At 56.0% G+C, this 22,267-nt stretch overlaps 2 protein-coding genes across 2 annotated transcripts; one reads left to right on the top strand and one right to left on the bottom strand.

Moving 5' to 3' along the window:
• The first annotated feature begins 1,536 nt into the window (after positions 1–1,536).
• Positions 1,537–6,762, top strand: TSPAN6 (tetraspanin 6). Its single transcript, XM_086850741.1, has 8 exons — positions 1,537–1,684; positions 1,779–1,967; positions 2,173–2,247; positions 2,794–2,892; positions 3,095–3,250; positions 3,905–3,988; positions 5,745–5,843; positions 6,049–6,762. The coding sequence occupies exons 1-7, from the start codon at positions 1,598–1,600 to the stop codon at positions 5,811–5,813; spliced, it is 759 nt and encodes a 252-aa protein (XP_086706867.1). The 5' UTR covers positions 1,537–1,597; the 3' UTR covers positions 5,814–5,843; positions 6,049–6,762.
• Positions 6,763–9,071: 2,309 nt separating this feature from the next.
• On the bottom strand, positions 9,072–21,266 carry TNMD (tenomodulin). Its single transcript, XM_086850361.1, has 9 exons — positions 20,786–21,266; positions 19,021–20,695; positions 17,549–18,954; positions 17,292–17,426; positions 14,088–14,228; positions 13,197–13,298; positions 11,327–11,480; positions 10,013–10,185; positions 9,072–9,772 (listed from the first exon to the last, which is right to left on the bottom strand). Exons 3-9 carry the CDS (start codon positions 17,897–17,899, stop codon positions 9,563–9,565), a joined length of 1,266 nt encoding a protein of 421 aa, XP_086706487.1. The 5' UTR covers positions 17,900–18,954; positions 19,021–20,695; positions 20,786–21,266; the 3' UTR covers positions 9,072–9,562.
• Between the last annotated feature and the right edge of the window lie 1,001 nt (positions 21,267–22,267).

Raw genomic sequence — 22,267 nt, 5'->3', positions numbered from 1 at the left:
TGTCCCGCTGGACACCTGCACAGGGCTGCAGCAGGACAGCAGGGACACCGCGGGTCGGGCAGGGGGTGGCACAGGTAGCACGGGGCAGGCGGGAGGTGGCAGCGGGTGGCGCCAAGCAGGTAAGAAGTGGCATGGGGCAAGCAGGGGGTGACACTGACAGGCGGTGGCACAGGGAAGGCAGTGGGTGGCACTGGAGAGAGGGTGGCATTGGCTAAGCAGGGAGTGGCCCCGGACAGGGGGTGTCACAGTAAATGGGGTGTCACAGCACAGGGGTGTCACAGAACAGGGGTGTCACAGCACAGGGGTGTCACAGCACAGGGGTGTCACAGCACAGCACAGGGGTGTCACAGGACAGGGGGTGTCCCAGCACAGCACAGGGGGTGTCACAGGACAGGGGGTGTCACAGCACAGCACAGGGGTGTCACAGCACAGGGGTGTCACAGCACAGGGGTGTCACAGAACAGGGGTGTCACAGCACAGGGGTGTCACAGAACAGGGGTGTCACAGAACAGGGGTGTCACAGGACAGGGGGTGTCACAGCACAGCACAGGGGTGTCACAGCACAGTACAGGGGTGTCACAGGACAGGGGTGTCACAGCATAGGGGTGTCACAGCACAGGGGTGTCACAGAACAGGGGTGTCACAGCACAGGGGTGTCACAGAACAGGGGTGTCACAGAACAGGGGTGTCACAGCACAGGGGTGTCACAGCACAGGGGTGTCACAGAACAGGGGTGTCACAGCACAGGGGTGTCACAGCACAGGGGGTGTCACAGCACAGTACAGGGGTGTCACAGTACAGGGGGTGTCACAGGACAGGGGGTGTCACAGCACAGGGGGTGTCACAGCACTGGGGTGTCACAGTACAGCACAGGGGTGTCACAGCACAGGGGGTGTCACAGGACAGGGGTGTCACAGAACAGGGGTGTCACAGCACTGGGGTGTCACAGCACAGCACAGGGGTGTCACAGGACAGGGGGTGTCCCAGCACAGCACAGGGGGTGTCACAGGACAGGGGGTGTCACAGCACAGCACAGGGGTGTCACAGCACAGGGGTGTCACAGCACAGGGGTGTCACAGCACAGGGGTGTCACAGGACAGGGGTGTCACAGAACAGGGGTGTCACAGCACTGGGGTGTCACAGCACAGCACAGGGGTGTCACAGGACAGGGGGTGTCACAGCACAGGACAGGGGTGTCACAGCACAGGACAGGGGGTGTCACAGCACAGGGGTGTCACAGCACAGGACAGGGGGTGTCACAGCACAGAACAGGGGTGTCACAGCACTGGGGTGTCACAGCACAGCACAGGGGTGTCACAGGACAGGGGGTGTCACAGGACAGGGGTGTCACAGCACTGGGGTGTCACAGCACAGGACAGGGGTGTCACAGCACTGGGGTGTCCCTGGCGCCCTCTGCGGGAGAAAGAGGGAAGAGCACCGGGCCTGCTGGCGCGCTCGGTCATTTCCGTGAGCGCTCGGGTCCGTCCGGCGGGGGGCGGGACCGGCCCCGCTCGGGGGCGTGTCGGGGGCGTGTCGGGGGCGTGCCGGGGGCGTGTCCCCTCCCCCGGCCCCGCCCCGCAGTCGCCCCGTGTCGGCCATGGCGTCCCCTTCGCGGCGGCTGCAGACCAAGCCGGTCATCACCTGCCTCAAGAGCGTCCTGCTCACCTACACCTTCGTCTTCTGGGTGAGCGCCCGCCCTAACCCCCGATACAAGCCGCGGCTGCGCCGCCCTGTCGCGATAGTCGCGAGCCACCGCGGCTTTCCCCTCTCCCCACCAGGTGTCGGGCATTGTGCTGCTGGCCGTGGGCATCTGGGGTAGGGTGAGCCTGGCCGTCTACTTCTCCCTGTTGGACGAGAAAGCCACCAATGTCCCGTTCGTCCTGGTGGGCGCTGGCACCGTCGTTGTCCTCCTGGGCACCTTCGGCTGCTTCGCCACCTGCCGCGGCAGCACCTGGATGCTCAAGCTGGTGGGTGGCCTGGGACAGGCAGGGATGGAGCCCCATCCTCTCCTGATCCTTCCTGACCCCTCCTGATCCATCCCGGAACATCCCAACCTATTCCTGTCTGATCCCATCCCCACCCTACCCCGTCCCATCCTCTCCTCCTCCACTGTCCCCTCCCGTCCCCTCCTGTCCTGCCCCATCCCTCCCATCCCCTCCTTTCTGCCCGCAGTACGCCATGCTCCTGTCCCTCATCTTCCTCATCGTCCTGGTGGCCGCCATCGTGGGCTTCGTCTTCAGGCACGAGGTGAGTCTGGGTGGCCGCTGCAGGGTGAGTTTGATGCTGCTTTCACCCCAGTGCAGGTGCAGATGTCACTGGAGGGACAGAGGTGCTGCTTGGGAGCGGTGCTTAGTTTAGCAGAACTAGGGTTAAACCAGCACAAAGAGCCGCTTGGTCCCTGTAAGGACCCAGAAGGACGAGCCTGGGTGCAGGGTCAGTCCAGCACGGCACGTTATCCCTCCATCAGGACAGGCATAGTAGCCCTGGACTGTAATTTCTGGCTTTGGTCTATCTTCTGCAATAATTTCAGTAATTAAAGCTCCTCGGAGGGTTCCTGTGCCTGCTTGGGAGGGAGCTGGCACAGTGCACGTCCTTGTTATTACAGGCAGCATCCCTGCTGCCACAGTGCATCCAGCCCGCCCTTTAATACAGCCTCTAATTGCCTGGTGGCTGGCAAGTGTCTGCTGGCCATGGCCGGAGTCATTCCTGCCGTCACCGAGCGCTGACTAACGCGGGATGGGGTCCTGCAGGGCAGGAGGGGACGGCACCACCGCTCAGACCTCTCTCTAACAGATAAAGACAAACTTTGAGAGTAACCTGGAGCTGGCCCTGAAGGACTACAACGTGACTGCGGACCGGCACAGCGAGGCCGTGGACACCATCCAGAGAACGGTGAGAGCCCCGGGCTGGGCAGCAGGAGGGGATGCTCCCCTCGGCCCAGGGTGTCCCCTCGGAGCTCTGTGACATCCCCCTCACGGCCTTGGGGGTTTGGCAGATGCTGGGTGAGCTGCCCGGGGCTGGGGGAGCCGTGGAGGTGATGGTGGGAGTAGGGGTCAGTTCCCTGGTGTGACCAGGCTCCCCAAATGTGCTCCAGCTGCACTGCTGCGGGGTGCAGAGCTATTCTGACTGGGAGAAGACTGAATACTTCAGCCAGAAGGGCATCCCCCAGAGCTGTTGCAAGAACCAGAACGACTGCTCGGAGGAAGATCTGAAAGACCCCAACAAGGCCAAGCTGAAAGTGTTTGTGGATGTAAGTTAAGCCCAGAAAAATCCACCTGCCAGTCCTGGGCAGGGATGGGTGGGTGGAGGAGGGCTAGTCTGTCCCTGGCAGCTTGAAAGGAGAACTGCCCTATTGATGCAGATGTTCAGTGGCCCAGGGACTCCCTCGGAGTGGGTAAGGGTATGGAATCCTCCCTTCTGTCTGAGGTTCCACCACTCCTTCCTTCGAGGTCAGGGAGCAGCCAGACCCGAGCACTGGCCTTTGGGGATGTGTGTTTTGAAGAACAGGTGAGTAAGGAAGTAGTTTTCCAGTAGAGTTTGTTCCAGCAGTGCTGACATCTCCCTTTGGTGCAAAGTCCTGACCCAGGTGAGAGGGCGTGTGACATCCACAGGGATGGCTGAGTGATGCAAGCGAGTTCCTCTGATGAGTCACCTTGCTGAGGCTGGGAGCAGCCCAAGGGCAGTGCTCCCCTTGATAAGGCACCTGGGCTGGGACACAGGCTGGGACAGCCCTGGTAGGGAAATGGCTTTGCTGAGGTCTGGAAAGAGGGGGGCAGCCAGCAGCCACTGCTGCCTGCACAGGAGCATCTTCCCCTGGAGCTGGGGGTGCTGTGGGGAGGAGCTGCTCTGCACTCCTGGGGATGGAAAGCACTGCATCCACCTTCTTACTTTGCTTCCTCTGCAGGGTTGTTTTTTCCTGGTAACATCAACAATGGAGTCCAAAATGAGCGTTGTGGCTGGAATCTCCTTTGGCATTGCGTGTTTCCAGGTAAATCTCCCTTGTCTGGCTCGGGAGGAGTGCAGAGTGAAGCCAGCACATCTCCAGAGAAATTGAATTTCAGTGCAGTCTGCTGTGTACAAAAGGCACGGCTGGTTTCAGTCAGGGAGGAGCAGCTACTCTGTGGATTCCCCTTGGATTTAATCTGACTGCTGTGCAGGCCCCAGTCTCTCACACCCAGGGCTGAAGCCCCAGCTCTATTTGAGCTCAGGTTTATTTGGATAGAGCTCCTCTCTGAAACAAAAGACTTCAAGAAAAACCAAACGGAGATGGACAAACTCACTGCGCCTGCTGTTGGCAGGGATCAAATTTGTGCTCTTCCTTTTCCTACCCAGCCACCACTGTTATCAGGAAGGGGTTTGGCATTGCTCTGTGTGGTGGGGTCTCTGGAAGTGCCTGCTGGCACCTCTCGTGCTGCTGGCTGACCACCCCATGGGCCACCCTGCCCTGCCGCAGTGTCCTCTCGCTCCTGCTCCCCAGCATCTCCTTCCCTTTATGTGCAGGGCACGTCCTGCAGCAGCAGCAGCCCAGCTCCAGCAGCCCAGCTCCAGCAGCCCAGCTCCAGCAGCTCTATCCTGGCAGGAAACGGGAGGCCCCTGCCCCCAGCTCGGTGCTGACGCCGTGCTGGGGTTTCCCGAGGTGCCGAGGGCTTTCCGATGCGCTGCAGCCGGGCTGCAGGATGTGCAGCTGGCCCTCCTTCAGCTGCACTGTGGAAGCTTGCCGGGCTCTGAGCAGCCAGCCTTGACTTTGGAGGGGCTCAAACTTTGCCTCCCCCTGAGCTGGTGCTGGAGGCTGTGATGTGAGAGGCTGTGATGTGAGCGTCAAGGCGCTGCAGGCTGCCCGGCGTGGGGAGCAGGAACCTGCCGAGATACTCGGCTGTAATCAGCTTGTCACCACGTGTTTTCCATAGCAGATGGACTGAACTGGGGCAGAGGTGGGAGCCAGCAGCCCTTGGCTGCAGCTGGTGCTCCGGAGTGCTTCGGGACAGCCTGAGAGCTGGAGCTGCTGTGCTGTGCCCACTGCTCGCCCTGATCCTCCCCGGCTGGGCTGGGCTGGCTCTGGGCTCTTTGGGATGTGGCTGGTACATGAATGGTGAACTGCACACACACTCCCAGCTGCAGCATTATCTTAGCTGATGGCAGGCTTGGGAATTGTAACCAGTTCCTAGCTTTTATTGCCTCTTCAGCAAGCTTGGCTGGGCCATGCATCTGATGGGGACCTTTTGTGCCAATGTGCCTCTTACTTTGCTTGTGGAGTCATGCAGGATCTGGCCCTGAAGCCTGCACAGGTGCTGGGAGGCTGTGCTTTGATAACAGAGCATGTTGTGTTAACAGTGCCTTCCTGATGTGAGAACAGCAGCCCTGCTTCCCCCTGTCCTTGCAGCAGGGAGAGGTGCTGCCATTCTCCGGTGGCTGTGTAATTGCCTGTGACACTCCTGATATCTGTGTAATCTCTGCAATTACCATAAAGCAGTACATGCTTCGTGAAGCAACATGAAACAGGATGGGACCTGGGGCATCTCTTGTGAGGAGCTTGTTTAGTTGGTGCCTGCCAGGATCCTGTGCTTCAGCCACTTCCAGTGATTCTGAAGCAGGGTGCAGCAGCCCTTGTTGTGGTTTGTGAACCCCACTGTCCATCCTTGGATTTCATAAAACCCTGGATCAATTTATCAGGTTTTCTCCTGAAAACACCTCTCCTAGGTTTTGGCTACCTCTGACGTGCAGGCTTTGTTTTTTCTCTTTTTCAGTTGATTGGCATCGTTCTCTCCTGCTGCCTGTCCCGGTACATCACCAACAATCAGTATGAGATGGTGTAGCTGGCCCCAGCGCTCTGTGCCTGTGCCTGGGTATGTCTGTAGGCTTGGTGGACTGTCTCTGCCCCGCTGGCAGCTGCTGCTCACCCATGGGGTGGGAGTGCCACGTGTTCAGGATCAGAGGACACCTGCAAGATCGTGTCTGCTGGGTCATTTTACCCTGGATCATTTTAGCCTGGGTCATTTTAGCCTGTGTGTAAATCCATGCTGTGTGCTAACACTGCTGTGTGCATTGCAGGGAACGGCTGGGGAGGATTCCTCCGCCTCGCTTTCCTCCGGATGCCGTGTCGTGAAATCTTGCTTTGAACTGACTGATTCTTCTTCTCAACTAGCTCATAGAAAGGAGTGCAGCAGCTGTCCTGGTGCACTCAGGGACTTGTCCTGACACTACTCTGCTGTGCCACCACCTGGGGTAATTGGTGTGGCTGTGGTGGCTGCAGCCAGGGCGCTCCTCCAGGCGCTGCAGCCCCCAGCTCTTGCCCTGAGTGCCACACTGTGCTGGACTGGCAGTGCTGGTGGCCTCCCAGGTGTCCCAGTGCTCACCTTCAGTGCCTCCACTGGGAAAGCAATGCTTCCCCTTCCCTCTGGCAGCCCCTTGACATCCCCTCACTCTCCAGACAGAGTTGTTCTCGAGACAGGGCTGTTAAAACACAGTCCTGCCTGCCTGAAGCCTTGGCTCACCAAGGTTGTTGCCAAGCTGTCTCACCCCTCCCCTGGGTTTTATATACTTTTTTATAGTTGTACTTCTTTAAGTACAGGCTGTAGTGGTTCTTTGTAAGCTGTAGAAAGGTTTGGTGATGTAGTTCCTGGTGCCTTTACCTTGGTAGGTGTCCTTGCACCGATTCAGCTGTGACTTGATTGTCAGTATTATATGCTGCTTCAACTCATTTTATGTATTAAGTAGAATTCTTTTTGTCCCGAGACACAATAAATATTAAGATATTTTACTCTATGAAACCTCCTTGACTTTTCTTTTCATGTCCTGGAAATTGCTGTGCTTGAAGAGCAGCAAGTCCCCCCAGGCTGATGTGCTCACTCTGGGGCAGCCAGGAACCTGTGGCCATTGCAGTTTGCATTCCTCCAACGTGCACTGGTGCACTTCTGCTTGCAAATAACTGCTGTAATTGAATTTTCTTCATAACAGTGGTTGTGTAACAGTGCTGGAGCAGAGGGCCTGGAGCACCCCAGCCCAGGAGCTGGGTGGGTGAGTTCAGCCCAGTGCGAACATGGGCATCCTCTGCCTGCTGGCTGCTGGCTTGGAGCAAAGGGCAGGGCAGTGCCAGGCCCCCAGCTGCTCCCCAGGGCAAGAAATGTGGATTTAAGCTTTTGAATTCATTTGTTACTGCTCATTTTTGGGCAGTTTTGTCAGCAAGCCTCTGCCTTTGTGAGCCTGCTGCCGCAGTGAAGCACCCCTCTGCCAAGCTTGGGGGATTTTTTGGGTCTCAAGCACTGAACTCAAATGAGCTGTGTCTGGCTGGATGCAGGGCCCCTGTACAGCTCCTGGGGAGGAGGCAGGTGTAAACAGAGCAGTGAAGCCTGGCTAGCAGTGGTGGCCCTTTGTCAGTGTCACCTCTCTGGCAGAAGCTGCTGGGTGCTGGGTGAGCTGCCCCAGCCCAACAATGACTGACGTAGGAACCTGGAGGGAAACGCCCCAAATCCTGGTGTTGCTTTTATCCCAGGTGAGTAAATCAGACTGTTGTCAGCTCCTGGCTGGCTGAGAGCCTCCTGGCTTGGGATGGCAGGGCAGAGTGCGTCAGAGCACGGGAGCCAGGCTGGAGATTGGCTACGGAGAGCGAACGGATGGATGGAGACAGGGCAGGGACACGTGAGAAGCAGGAATGGGTTTGGATAAATCCATCCTCATCCGAAAGCCTGCACACAGAGAGGGACCCTGCCCTGGGCTGTGCCCTGCCTCTGCAGGCAGATTCCTTCCTGGGACACCTGGTGGAGGTGATGCCAGGTGCATGGGGACGGTTCTGGCAGAGGGTGGCACGGGGAGCCTGGAGGTTTCCAAGCAGCTGCAGGAAAGCCAGCATGAGTTGTGCCAACCTGGGGAACGTGGAGGCTTGTGCAGCCTGCTCATCCCCACAGGCAGCAAAAGCACTGCAGCCATCAGAGGGTGTGGATCTTATCTGGTTAAATAGCACTTATGTAGATGACTCACTTTAATTTGCAGAGATGCTCTAAAGGTACAGGCATGTCCTGGGGGAGATGCTAGACAGATTTGGGAGACCAATGTCCTGACAAAGGCACTGGGTGCACCTTGGTCACTTGTCTGGACACCCAGAGCAGGGACAAAAGCGTTCTTGGCTGGCCCCAGGGCTCTGGTTTCTTACAGCAGCTGTGGCTGGGTGGGTTTCACACATCCCCCCGCTGTGTTTGCACCTCCCCTCTCAGTGGGATAAATGTCCCAAGGGACTTGGCAGAAATGCTGGGTGTCCCCAGGGCGGGTTGGTGTGTGGGGAGCTGTGCTGCACTGTGCCCCCCAGTGTTTTAACCACTTTGTCAGTGCAGCCATGAACGGGGAGGAGGGGAACTGCCCTTAAAACGTGCTCACATCCCCATGGGAGCTGTGGGGATTTGCAGGGGGTCTGGCAGCCCTGGGAGTGCCACACCTGGCACCTGCCTCTGTTCCCTGCTCTGTGTGTACATTCTGGCCGTGGCAGTGTGCTCCCCTGGTGACACCGAGGAGGTGACACCTGCAGGATGTCACAGCTCCTCGGCAGCCCTGGCTCCCTGGGATGAAATCTGGGACCTGGCTTTGGCACGAGCTCCAAGGCCATGGGCAGAAATCTGCCCAGGGATTTTGGTGTAAGCCTTCAGCCCTGCAGCAGGCAGTGTCCTGCTCAGGACAGCTGCAGTGCTGAGGATTTACCTCTTCCCTGCAGCAGCTCAGGCTTCAGCCATTTGTTGGTGACAGGGCTGGGGACAGCTGGTGGCTCCTGAGGTCCTCCACAGGAGTGGATTCCCTCTGACTTTGGCTGCTTGGTTCCCCAAGGAGCTCCTTGTGCCTGTGCTGCACACAGCTCCAGAGGGGAGCTGGACCCCTGAGCTGAACACGTCAGAGCACGCTGGAACAGAGGGTCAGGACATGCTGAGCAGTCCCCAGCACCATCAGGGAGCAAATTAGGGACCTCTGCACATTCGCACTGCGCTGGCAGTGCCCGTACCTGAGTTATGGATGCTCCTGAGGAGGCAGCCGCGCAATTAGATCACTTCGCAGACCCATTAAGCATCAGACCGAGACGAAACGACTTTCCATTTTCTTTGCAATCGCTCATACGAGACGTTTATTGTTTGCCTCTTGCTGTTCCGCGACACTGCCGGGCGCAGCTTCGCCCAGCCCCGCGGCAGCAGCGCAGGGTGCGGGGGTCACCCGGGGGGTGCCGGGGCCGCAGGGTGCGGGGGTCACCCGGGGGGTGCCAGGGCCGCAGGTGTGCAGGGGTCACCCGGGAGGTGCCAGGGCCGCAGGTGTGCGGGCATCATCCGGACATCACCCGGGCATCACCCGGGCATCACCCGGGCATCACCCTGGTATCGCCTGGGCATCACCCGGACATCACCCGGGCATCACCCGACATCACCCTGGTATCGCCTGGGCATCACCCGGACATCACCCGGACATCACCCGGACATCACCCTGGCATCACCCGGACATCACCCTGGCATCACCCGGGCGTCACCCGGGCATCACCCGGGCATCACCCGGGCTGTCCCGTGCCAGCGCGCAGCCCAGGGCGGAGCGGCGGGCGCTACACCCTGCCCAGCATCCTGGCGATCCACCAGTTGCAGGGCATGATGATGCGGCAGATGACCCTCCCGCCCTGGTAGCAGTACGGGTAGGGGTGGTAGCCCAGCAGGGGCTCGCACACACGGCGGCAGTAGCGGTTGGCACGGCGGCACTGGGCACAGCAGTAACCCCGCTCATCCCACAGAGGGTGGAACTCCAGCCCGTTCTCCGACTGCCGGGGAGAGACACAGTCGGTGCGGGGAGGGGTCCTGTGGCTCCCCAGGAACACGGCAGGACAGCCTGGGAGGGCAGGCTGGGCAGCCCAGAGGAGGAGAGAGCTCCCTGGGGACATGGGGACACCCCAGGGACACGCACAGGGCATCCCAAGGAACACAGCCCGGACAGCCTGGGGCCGCGCCAGGATCACCAGGACTGCGGCCAGGGCAGCCCAGGGTGGGATTCCCTCACTCACGTAGTCATTGACGGGCAGATCCTCCTCGGTGAGCTGCCGTGCCCGGCGCTTGGGCCCTGCCTGCGCCTCCTTCTCCAGCTCACGCTCGCTCCCCCTGTCCAGCCAGCTCTGCTTGTCCAGCAGCAGCTCAGGGTCTTCTTCTTCTGCCCCTTCAAGGTTGGACAGCTCAGGAGCTACAGGAAGAGTCCAAATATTGCTGTCAATAACCACGGAACAGGCGGACAAATGCAGCAAAAGAATTAATGTCTCTAGCAGAATTTGGTGCCAGGGTACATGAAAATCCCACTGGCAAAGCAGTGCTCTGTTACCTCCTGCTCCCACCCAGCCTGCAGGGCTGCAGGACACAACAGCCCATTCCATCCCCAGGCCCATGGTGGGTGGTGCTGGTATCTCCTGCATGGGGCTGTGGCTGTGTGGGAGGTGGATTTGTGGGGCCCCATCAAAGCAGCATCATTTGGGACAGATCATGCCCAGCTACAGCTCTCAGCTTAGGAAAGAACCACAGCAGCAAAACTTTCTTGTGCTAGGGAAGATGCCAGACAGCCTTGGGACACTGCTGTCCTGGCAAAGGCCTTGGATGCACCTTGGTGACCCAGCTGGACTCACTGGCCCAGGACACTGCTGCAGATGTCCTCTAACAAGGGGACAGCAGTCAAGGACAGCAGCCTCGCCCTGCGTCAGGGAGCTGCGGTGCCCAGCTGCCCGTGGATCACTGGTGAGCTGGCCTGTGAGCGATGCCGTGTGCCCCTGTGGCTGCAGAGCAGAGGGAGTTTTCTCAGCAGGGCTTTTTAAACTGGCTCATTCTGCTGGAAGTGGGTTAGAGAGAGTGGGTAATTACACCAGCAGATCTCAGAGGCCACAACCTCTGCAAGGGCTGTGTAGTGAGCAGCTGGAGGTGGCAACCCCGCCGTGTGATTTAGATGCAGATGTCTGCTCGCACTCTGATGTTCATGTGGTGACGAGAATTTAGGCGTCCCAGTTTCCAGCAGTGCTGCTTTCTTTGCAGGTACAAGGGATTGTCTTTTTCCCCCCTTGTTATGAGGAGGGTGGTGACTCTGCAAAGTGCAGGGCGGTGGGGAGCCGGCAGAAACAAGTGCTTTGCAGAGAGAAACTTCAGCCCCTGCTATTACCTTGGCCATGATCTCCTGCGGTCATGGGCAGCACTGTGTTCATGTCTGCCATGCACAGCGAGGCTGTGGAAGTGTCCCACCGTGTCACAGAGGGGGAGGTGGCAGGGGGGGCACAGGTGTGTCACAGGGCTGTTCCCAGTCAGAGGGCTCATGAGGCCCCTGGGGAGGAGGTGGCTCCTTGTACCTGCTATCGGCGTGGGGTGGATCCAGAAGATGGTCACATTTTTGCAGATGTCAAAAATTTTGGAGCTCTTCAGGAATTCCTTGTTCTGAATGGGCTTTTCCCCAGGCACCCAGACCACAGACTGCTCAAAGTAGGTGGTGGTGATTTCTTGTCCCTGGAAGGAAGAGTGAGACATTACCCTGGTGTGGTGAGACACCCTGCTCCCACCACTGCCTGCTTCTCCTCCCCTTGGCCTAGAGGCACCTCTCCCCTCCCAGAGAGCAGCTGGACTTCACCTGCCTTGGCTCTTGGTGCTCACAGGATGCACAAGTGATACCCCCACAGCCCTCACCACCCTGCTCCCTTCTCTCTTAGCTCATCATCCAAGACCCTTCTCCTGCACAGTCCCCACTATCTGCAAGAGCCTTCTGGAGCCCCCCAGTCATTTAAAACACAAGATTAAAGCACCTCTGCTTTACTTTGCTCCTAGGACTTAATTTCTCTCTCCTTCTGCTACTGATTTTTTGATGGAACACTTTAATTTACTCCTCACAGAAATTCTTTGCATGGCTGTATTCTGTAATTTATACCACATGTCTCTGCCGTCGCATTAGTCCATGGTGTGTTTTGGCAGGCACTTAGGGAGGAGATATATAAAGATTATTGGGTGGGTCTGCGCTGAGCTCTCTGCCAAGGCAACGTTGTCTGTGTTGGTGGTGGTAGCCCATAGAGCAAGCTGGCAAAAAGCATTTTTCTCTCCAGAAGGCACCTAGAGCTGTATATCTCTTTTATAGAGTTTTTCCTTACGGCTTCAGGAAGTCACAGGAAGGAGCCAACACAACCTGACCCAGTCTGGGTCATTTCTGGAGTCTGGTGGGAGCCGCGGGGTCGGGGAGGTGCTGCCTGCAGACCTGGCAGCGTGCAGGCTCCAAGAAGACATGACTAGAGCTTAAATCTACATTTATCTCACTGGGTTTTACATTCCAGCTCTCTACCTGGGGCAATGTTCTGCTAAAGCCTGGGAAGTTATATCCCTTTTACGACGGTAGCTGAAAAGATCTATTAGCTTCTTAGGGCATAATCAAAGAATCGGTGTCTGGGAATTTGGGTCATGATTCAGGGAAATGTTTCTGCCCACGCTTCATTTCAAACACGTGTCCTGCTGGCGTTTTATCTGCAGCAGCTTCCCTGGGGGGGATTCAATCTGCTGACACCCGTCCTCTTGCAAATGGGGAGGCAGGAAGGCTGTGCCACCACCAGGGCCTCGGGGACGGGGACAGGGACAAAGGACAAACGCGGTCTGGGCACTGAGCTGTCACTCCAGGTCACACTGTCAGAGAGGGGTTAAATTCTGGAGCCCACACTTCCTTCCATGAGGCTCCTTGCAGCAGGATGCCATCAGGCACATCAGTGGGATCAAGGTCCATGCAGGACAAGGAAGTGGCCCCAGCCTGGCACTTCCCACCTCTCACGTCTGCACGCCAAGAGTTTTCCCAATTTGCATTTCTTAAATGTGGCTTCTCTTTTAAATCACTTATTTCTGCCTCATTCTGTTTGAAAACATGATGCTGAAATCTTGGAGAAAACGATTTAATTGACTTTTTGGTGCCTGCTAATCCTGAGCTGCCTTACGACCTTTTGACTACAACAGGATTATTGTTCTTGATCTCTGGTATTGTGCTTTTGTCTGTCGCTGTCTAATCCCGTCTCTTTTCACTTGTTTTTATAAGCAATCCTCTGAAACAAGATCATTTTATGAAGCGATCACAACTCATTATTTCTTTATTGCAGCATCTCTGGATAGACTGGAGATGGGAGGAATGGCAGCCCCTGTGCCAGGGAGAGGAGAGGATTTCACAGGGCAGAGGGGAGCCCTGTTTTATTCACCTACCTCAAGCTCAGGGATCTTGGCCTCTGTTGTCTCGGGTAGGACTTTAGTCTGAGTTTTGATGAAACACTTTTGAAGTCCCACAAAGAAGATGCCGGTAATTCCCTATGGGAACAAAGCAAACACCCAAAAAGCAGTGAGGGCAAAGAGTAGGATGAATAACCCGTTGGAGGCAGGGTACAGCTGGAGGAGGAGGGTTTAGTCATATTTTTCCTGTTGCTATTTTTGTGCCAGTTCCGTTCAGCAGCGGTGCTAAGATGTACTAACAGGTTCTCATAAGGGATATTGCATTTTATGGTTTGGGAGAACTGGGCTTTTTACAAATATTTTAAGGCAGGTAGACATAAAATTTTACTCTACTCCTCTTCTCCTATCTCCTAACTATCATGAGCTCTCATTATCATAAATAAAAATATGCAGAAGAGCATCTGACCGTTATGGTTATATGAACATTCAGCCCCCCGGTTCCTGCTAGGATATTAGCTCAAAATTTTGCCATATGTCACTGCACAGGGTATTTCCCTACAAATTTTAATTAGGTTTCATAGAGAGCCTTCTACAGCGTCATGAGGTTTTAATGCTCTCCAGACAGACAAATGCACTGGGCTCAGATAGACTGATGATCACTGTGCTCCTTTGCAAGGGTAAATCCAATAACCAGGTCTTGCTTCTAAGATGTATTTCACTGGAACTGAACCACGCCACTATTAAATACAGGTGGAATCTTATGTAGATAACATGTCTCCTTTCCTTTGAGAGCATCCCCAGCGTGTCTGGGTCTTGCTCTCCTTGTTGCAGGAATAAACAGTCCCGGGACTTGCTCCAGTGATTCCATGGTGTGACAGGATCCCATCAGTCCTGCTGCAGGGCTCAGGGACAAGTGGCCACACTCACATTTTTGAAGTCATGGATCTCCAGGATCTCCTCACTGCCATTCCCGCTGCTGAAGGTCTCTGTCCTGGCCAGTGGGTCAATCTCCATCACAATCTTCTTCTTCTCACCGTTGCTGAAGAACGTGTGTTCCATGTCATAAACCTGGGAGGCCAAAGTCACACGGGGGTCAGCTCAGCACCCCTCCAGCCTCACAGGCTGTCCGGCTGTGTCACCCCCACTGCTGGGGACTGGCTGCTTCCTCACAGCCCAGCTTGAGCCAGAGCAATCACCAGGGCAGCAGGAGGAGAGGCAGCTCCCAGGGAGGAGCCTGGGTTGGCTGAAAGAGCAGGCTGCAGCCAGGACGAGGGGTAATGGATGTCAGGCCTGGGAGAAGATTCCACACCTGCACCAGCAGCTTTGCCACAGCTGATGCTTTCTGTGGCATGAGCCTGGTTATATCCCAGGCTAGACTGAATTCCCAAATCCACAGGTACTCCATTCTCCCTTCTCCCTGGCTCGCTTGTTCCACGCTGCATCCCTGGCTCGTTTGCTCCATTGCTGTGTCCCCAGCTCACCTGCTCCACTGTGTCCTCCCCAGCTTACTCTCTCCAACTCTGAGCCTTCTGGTTTTCCTGAAAGGCAGAGGCAGGAGCCTCTCTCTGCCTGGAGGAGATCAAGGATTGCCTGTGGATCAAAGAGCTCCTCGAGAGCTGCTGCAGAGCTTGGGGCGCAGCAGCCGGCATCATCCCAGGGGAGCAGGAGCAGCTCTGGCCGTGCTCCAGCAGCCCCCGCTCCCTGTGGATGCCCAGCCCTTACAGGGTGAGCAGTGGCAGATGCTGTTTGAGGCACAGAGCCCGTCCTGCTGGCACAGTGAGCTCCAGCAGGCCCTGGGGAGCCTCGCTTCCCAAATTGAACAGTGCCACGTGGAAGTAAAGGGCTTGTGCAAACCCCCTCAAATGCACGGGGCAGGGAGCAGAGATGGAGGCACAGGGAGGGGAGAGCTCTGTTCATCCCACGGCGTGGCCATGGGACCAGGCAGGAGCATGCTGGCCCCACTGGTGTGGGGCAGGAGCTCTGCCCTTAGTGCCAGCCCAAACCCCCTTGCACAGGGCCCTGGTTCCTGCACATCCCTGCCCTGGGGCGGTTCAAAGTCTCTCAGCCGTGTTCCCAGCGTTGGTATCCCCTGCTTGGCATCCACCTGGGGGCAGAACTGGCTGTGCAGACGGGAACTGATGGGTACATTCACCCCTGCTTAAAGGTCAGAGGAGTGATGTGCGCCTCAGCAGCCACGGACATCTGCTGGTCTGCAGGAAGACTTTGTAAAGATTTATAGCTCTCAATGGATTTTATGATATGGTAAAACAGTCTGAAGCCTGAGATGGGTGGAAGGCCGCTGGTTTTGACTGACAAAATGCACACAGTGCCATAAATCATTTCAAGGAGGGCAGGATCCCAGGTGGCACCTTACCTTCAAGTGCCTCTCCATTTACAAAGAATTACTTTGGCCAGCACAGCGGCCAGCTAACCCACTTGGGCTTTGCCAGCTCTGTGCTGCTCAGAGAGCTGTGAGATGTTTTATAGGGCTAAAAATGACACTTGCTGGTGAATGGTTGAAATATGTCCCTCTGCAAGGCTGTGATGAAGCCCTCGTTAGCTGAATCATCAGCTGTGCTGGCCGGCAGGGAGGCTGCTGTGCAGAGGGCAGAGCCGTGTCCAAGGCCACCCCTCAGAGGAACAACTCCTCTTTCAAGTTTTGTTTCCACTCTTCAGTTACACAAAGGAAGCTTGAAGGGTTTCATGTTCTTTAAAGAGTTGAATTCCCCTTGGCTGATATTTTTGAGCGTTACAAACTGCCACTCCCCCAGCCTGCTGTGTCCTGAGGACTCCTATGGCTGGAGAAGCCCCACAGCCACAGGGACGGGGCAGTGCTGGCTCTGGGAGTGTCTGTGTGCAGGAACAGCTCTGCTTTCTCATCACCTCACACCCTTCCTGCCTGCCCATCAGGTGCTGGGGGTGCTGGATGGATTCCATCCTCCACCAGTGCCACCAGTGAGGACACCAAGGGCTGGATGTCCTTTCTGGGGCTGTGGCATTGACTCTGTGCTGCCTGCTCAGAGAAAACCGCCCCTCCAGGGGTTAACAGCCTCTTCCCCTCATGCCTGGCATGACCCCTGTTTTGCTAGGAACAGTAGAGACTTTATAATCATCTTGGCAGGATTCTGGAGGAACATATGGCTTTTATTGTTTTCTCTTTTATTTCGGGGGGTATTTATTTCCATTTGCTGATAAGAAGATAAAGTTTCCAGCTAGCAGGGTGTTTCCTCTGCCCAGCAGGAGGGCAGCCTGGCCAGGCTGGAGCAGCTCCAGGATAGGGCAGGGGGGAGATTGGAGATGCCAGCGTGGGAAAGAGCCTGCCTTGGCTGTGCACAGGAATTCTGGAGATGTTCTTAAGAGCTAGAAAAACCCACTGGTGATGGGGTGCAAAGAGGGGCCTCCTGGATGAGCATGGAAATTCAAAGGAAAAGAGGATGAGAGGCAGCAGGCAGGGTGCTGGTTTCGAGGTTAAACAATTTTCTTGGGGTGTGGGATAAAAAAGGGCTTTGGCAGCAGTGGGCAGAGGCTGTGCCTGGAGATGCTCAGTCCTGCTGCTGCCCCAACACGCTCAGCACTTGCAGCAGTGTCCGTCTGCAGCTGGGAATAAAAGAGCCCAATCCAGTTAGCAGGAGCTCCTCCAGAAGCTAATCCGTCTCACCGTCCCTCACATTGCAGACACATTAAAGTAAGAAATATAATCCGTGACAATCAATCACCGCTGCGTCCTGGCTTTCTCTCCTCTTTATGCGGTGGCATAATGACTTTTCCACCGGTTTCTGGCAAGATAATTGAAATGAAATGGAAAATATTTTCTTACTTGTCATAAAATTTGCTGCTGGTGAAATAAGAGTAACTTTAACTCTTCATGGCTTAGCTCCCGTCCCCTGTAATTGTCAACTGGGGAAAGAATGCGGTGACAGGGAAAAAACCCAGCCTGTGTAAAGTAAAAGCTAGTTATGAATAATGCAAAGATTTTTAAAAGTCCCATGAATACCTGTGGTCTGAGAAAATGCATTTTGTGAAGTTGCCTGGCTTTTGGAGAGTTGTTAAAAGTTTCAGCGAGTCAAGGGGAGGGGGACAGCTCTGGGGAAGCAAAGCTCTGAAATGCAGGATCAAAGAATTTTTACTTACTTTTCTGGGTGCTGGGTTCCAGAGGTATTTGACACCAAAAAATATCAGAATAAGAGAAAGGAGCAGCACGCAGAGGAGCAGTCCACAGAGCTGGTACCCGGGGCAGCTCTTCTTCCTGGGCTTGGCTGCTTCTGCCTATTGGGTGACAAAGCAGTGCCAGGCAGGGTGTGCTGGGGGCTCCCGGGGGGAGGAGGACACTCCTCAGACATTTGTGGCACCGCAGGGATGCAGGGTGGCGAGGCAAGCCGTGAACTTACGTCCAGAAAGCGGCAGCGCTCCGGGCTGCGCCGAGCCGTCCCTCCCATGGTGTCCCGTGTGCGAGGAGCCAGCCTGCTCCGAGGTGGAGTTAAGAGGCTCTGGCTGCACATGCAGGGGGAAGGCTGGGCCACGGCCACCCCCACGGAGGGACAGCCAGCATCCCTGCAGCGCTGCTGGCCGCGGGGCCTGGCTGGTGCCAGACCGCTGGATGTGCCCGCACCAGGCCCCACGGTGCCCTGGCTGGCCCTACAGTGCCCTGGCTGGCCCCACGGTGCCCTGGCTGGCCCTATGGTGCCCTGGCTAGCCCCACGGTGCCCTGGCTGGTCCCACAGTGCCCTGGCTGGCCCCATGGTGCCCTGGCTGGTCCCATGGTGCCCTGGCTGGCCCTACAGTGCCCTGGCTGGCCCCACGGTGCCCTGGCTGGTCCCACGGTGCCCAGGCTGGCCCTACAGTGCCCTGGCTGGCCCCCCGGTGCCCTGGCTGGCCCCACGGTGCCCTGGCTGGCCCTACAGTGCCCTGGCTGGCCCCACAGTGCCCTGGCTGGCCCCACGGTGCCCTGGCTGGCCCTACAGTGCCCTGGCTGGCCCCACGGTGCCCTGGCTGGCCCCACAGTGCCCTGGCTGGCCCCACAGTGCCCTGGCTGGCCCCACGGTGCCCTGGCTGGCCCTACAGTGCCCTGGCTGGCCCCACGGTGCCCTGGCTGGCCCTACAGTGCCCTGGCTGGCCCCACGGTGCCCTGGCTGGCCCCACGGTGCCCTGGCTGGCCCTATGGTGCCCTGGCTAGCCCCACAGTGCCCTGGCTGGTCCCATGGTGCCCTGGCTAGCCCCACAGTGCCCTGGCTGGCAGACACGTCCAGGGCGCTCTCCTTGCTTGGTCTGTGCTTTTGCCCTTCCCTTCTGCCCGTGTGCCAATGGCTGGAGGTGCCCAGACTGCAGGGTACCTGTGAGCTTGGGGACAGGGACACTGCTGCACTGTCTGTGCGTGTGTGGGAACAGCCCAGGAGCTGCCAGCGGGGTCATGGGCATGGCAGAGGGACACGGGCATGGCAGGGGGACAGGGGCATGGCAGGGGGACACGGGCATGGCAGGGGGACAGGGGCATGGCAGGGCCACATGAGCAGGGCAGGGGAACACATCTGTGCACACCTGTGTGAGTGTGTTTGTGTGTGTGTGTGTGTGTGTGTGTGCACTGTGTGTGAGTGTGTGTGTGTGTGTGTGTTTGTGTCTGTCTGTCTGTGTGTCTGTGTGTGTGTGTGTGTGTGTCTGTGTGTGTGTGTCTGTGTGTCTGTGTGTCTGTGTGTCTGTGTGTGTGTGTGTGTGTGTCTGTGTGTGTGTCGCTGTGTGTGTGTGTGTGCTGTGTGTGAGTGTGCGTGTGTGTGTGTGTGTGTCTGTCTGTGTGTGTGCACTGTGTGTGTGTACAGACACGTGAGCAGGGTGTGCATGGCTGCACCTGGCCATGCAGTGTGCACACGTGTGTGTGTGTGACTGTGTGTGAATGTTTGTGTGTGTGTGTGTGTGTGCACTGTGTGTGTGTACAGACACGTGAGCAGGGTGTGCATGGCTGTACCTGGCCATGCAGTGTGCACACGTGTGTGTGTGTGAATGTTTGTGTGTGTGTGTCTGTGTGTGTGTCTCTGTGTGTCTGTGTGTCTGTGTGTGTGTGTGTCTCTGTGTCTGTCTGTGTGTGTGTTTGTGTCTGTCTGTGTGTGTGCACTGTGTGTGTGTACAGACACGTGAGCAGGGTGTGCATGGCTGTACCTGGCCATGCAGTGTGCACACGTGTGTGGGGTGAGGCCTGAGCTCTCTGCCCTGTGCACAGCCCTACCCCTAAGTTGGTCTAGCCAGGAATTTCCTGACTATTTTTTTTTCTTTTTCAATATGTTCAGAAATTTCCATTTGTTGAAATCATAGCATTTCTTCATGGAAATGAACCCATCTTAAGAAAGGCTTTCAGAAATCCGGCGTGAGGTTTCTGGTCTGAACAGGATGAGGCTCCCTGGTGTAGAAGAGCTGGCATGGACTTTTTTTCCAAGCTGTTTACTCTAATAAAAACCCAAAGTGCATCATGCACTAATTAAAATTGCACTGAAAAAAGAAAATCCACATCGAGTTTTGCTCAGGATGAGAAATGGAGAAAGAAATTGCTTTTAGCAGGTCTGGCACTGGCTTTGTGAGCACTGGGATGCTGCAGCCTGGGGTAAATCCTGGAGGGACAGAGATGCTGCACAGCCTGGGGAGAGCACTGTGCTCCTGTGTGTGCTGGGGGTGCCCTGGTGTGTCTCTGCTCCCTGCAAAGGCCTTTGGGCTCCCTGGCCCCAGAGCAGCAGCAGCTCCTCACCCCACAGCCCCCCAGCAGTACCAGGGGTGCCAAACGCACTGCAGGGGGGTTAATGTTTGAGATGGCAATAGCAGAAGGGAATCATACTGACGAGGTTGTTTGGAGGAGAATAAAAAAACCCTTTTTAATGGAAAGCAATTGCAGACAGCCTTTGAAAACATCTGAGAGGTTTTGGAAATCTAAATGCAGCAAATCTGTGCAGACACCAGGTTTGTCTGTCTCCACTTCTCTCCAGAAAGTTCCATCTTGGAAGCTTTTGTTATTCACTGGAAATTCAAGTATTTGAAAACATTTTCTTTTCTTGTCAAAATTAGAGTTTCAGAGGAAAACTTTGGAGCAGCTCTACTGAAAGATGGTTCTGATTACAGGAAAGAATTACAGCAGTGCTGCTAAGCAGACATAATTGATCAGCAGATCTTCACCATATCCCCCACTCAAGGCACAGGAAACACTGCAAATACCACTCATAAACCAAATTAGGCATTATTATTTTATTACTGTTGTAAGGTAAATGTCAAGCTTTTTAACGGCAATCACTGTAACTCCATCAGGAGCCGGGTGTCTGAATCAGCTGCAAGAGGTGAGAACCTCCCAGGACTGGGAGTTAATAAAACTCAATAAATATCACAGGTCCCTTCCAGCTCTGGCAGTGCTGGGGATGGAGAGGCCAGGGTGGGTGCTGGGGGTGTGGGGGATGCTGTGGCTGGAGCCCTGGGCACTGCTGGTCCTGCACTGCTGGCACTGCTGGCCCTGCACAGCTGGCCCTGCACAGCTGGTGCTGCACAGCTGGCACAGCTGCCCTGCACAGCTGGCCTGCACAGCTGGCACAGCTGCCCTGCACAGCTGGCCTGCACAGCTGGCACAGCTGGCCTGCACAGCTGGCACAGCTGCCCTGCACTGCTGGCCCTGCACAGCTGGCCCTGCACAGCTGCCCTGCACAGCTGGCCCTGCACAGCTGGCACAGCTGCCAGGAGGGCTGGGGGCAGCAGGGGTGAGCACAGGCACACCCAGGGCAGCTCAGCCCGCACTGTCCTGGCCCCAGGGAGAGCAGGGAGCAGGATGAGAGCCCTCCACACTGCTGCTCTCCACAGAGGCTGCCATGAACAGCCAGCCTTGGATGGGGGCTCTGACAGCACCAAATCCCCCTGCAGCCCCAGGGTCCCCCCTCAGCAGCTGTGGCTGTGTTAGAGCCACTGGATCCTGACAAGGACATGGATATTGTCTCAGTGGCAGCTGGGATGCAGAGAGGGACAGAAACTGTAGGATTGTCATGAAAAGTGATTGTCATGAAAAATCTTGTGTTTTTCCCCCTATTCCCCAATGCTCTGGGGTTCAGGGTTTCAAGGGAAAAAAAAAAAAAAAAAGAAAAAAAAATAGTATTTTTTATGAAAAGACAACAATTTTGGGGGAAACCCCTTAGTGTCCTTAAGATGACAACCAGGTTCTCTGTATAAAAAGCAGTTGTGATGAAAATCTCCCATCAATGCCAATGGAGAGGGAACAATTACTAATCTCCATGAAGCTAATGAGAGCGAGTGTATATGACAGGGGAGAATTTAATCTGATGTGAACTGAGGAAGAGAAGCAATGCTGATATTAATGTGTGACTAATTGATACCCAGAAGAACATTTGAAATGATTAAAAGGCATTTGATTTTTATGCAGGACAATAGGAGACTCATTGGCTATGACTGGTGCATCCTTTCAGTTTTCTACTCCTTGTTCCAATTTGCCCAGAGAAATCTATCATGTCTGCAGCACAGCCTGACTGCAGCATAAAACCTCTGTGCCTGGAAATGTTATACCAAGAAATTCCTCCTGGACAGCACAAAGCATTGCACACGGTGTGAGCAGGGGTGAGCAGCTTGGCAGAAATAAAATAGGTCCCCAAACCACTAAAAAGCAGCTCCTCAAAGCAGTGGGGTTAGGGCAGCAACCTGCAGCTGAAAGCCCCTCGTGATTAATATCATGCTCTTTGTTATAATGAAAAACCCATTAAGGTCAGTGGCAGCATCTCTGAGCAGCACTAAATTGGAACGATGGAGACAGTAAAGTTAAAAATGAGCCATAATATTAATGTGGATAGTGAATTAATTGGGCAATTCCATAGGTAGTAAGTAAATCATATCATTTACTGAGGCACGTGGTCCATGCAGCTCTCACTGCTGGCAGTGGTGACACCTGCTCCTGGATGGGGCCTGAGGAGCAGCACAGAGCCACAGCACCGAGGGACATCACTGTCCCCCTCCACCTCGGCCCTTGTCTGCCTCTGGAGATCCCTCAGCAGGGAAAATGCCTCTTGCTTTGCTCTTTTTGGTGCTTCAGCCCCAGGGATGTCCAGAATGCTGACTGACAGCAGGGCTGGAGTGCTGCATCCCTG

This window comes from Cyanistes caeruleus, chromosome 14 (genome assembly GCF_971803275.1).
Source record: "Cyanistes caeruleus chromosome 14, bCyaCae1.hap1.1, whole genome shotgun sequence".
In the NCBI taxonomy this organism is placed as follows: Eukaryota; Metazoa; Chordata; class Aves; order Passeriformes; family Paridae; genus Cyanistes; species Cyanistes caeruleus.
The sequence above is the reverse complement of the archived record's forward strand: the minus strand, read 5'-3'. Positions and strand labels throughout refer to the sequence as shown.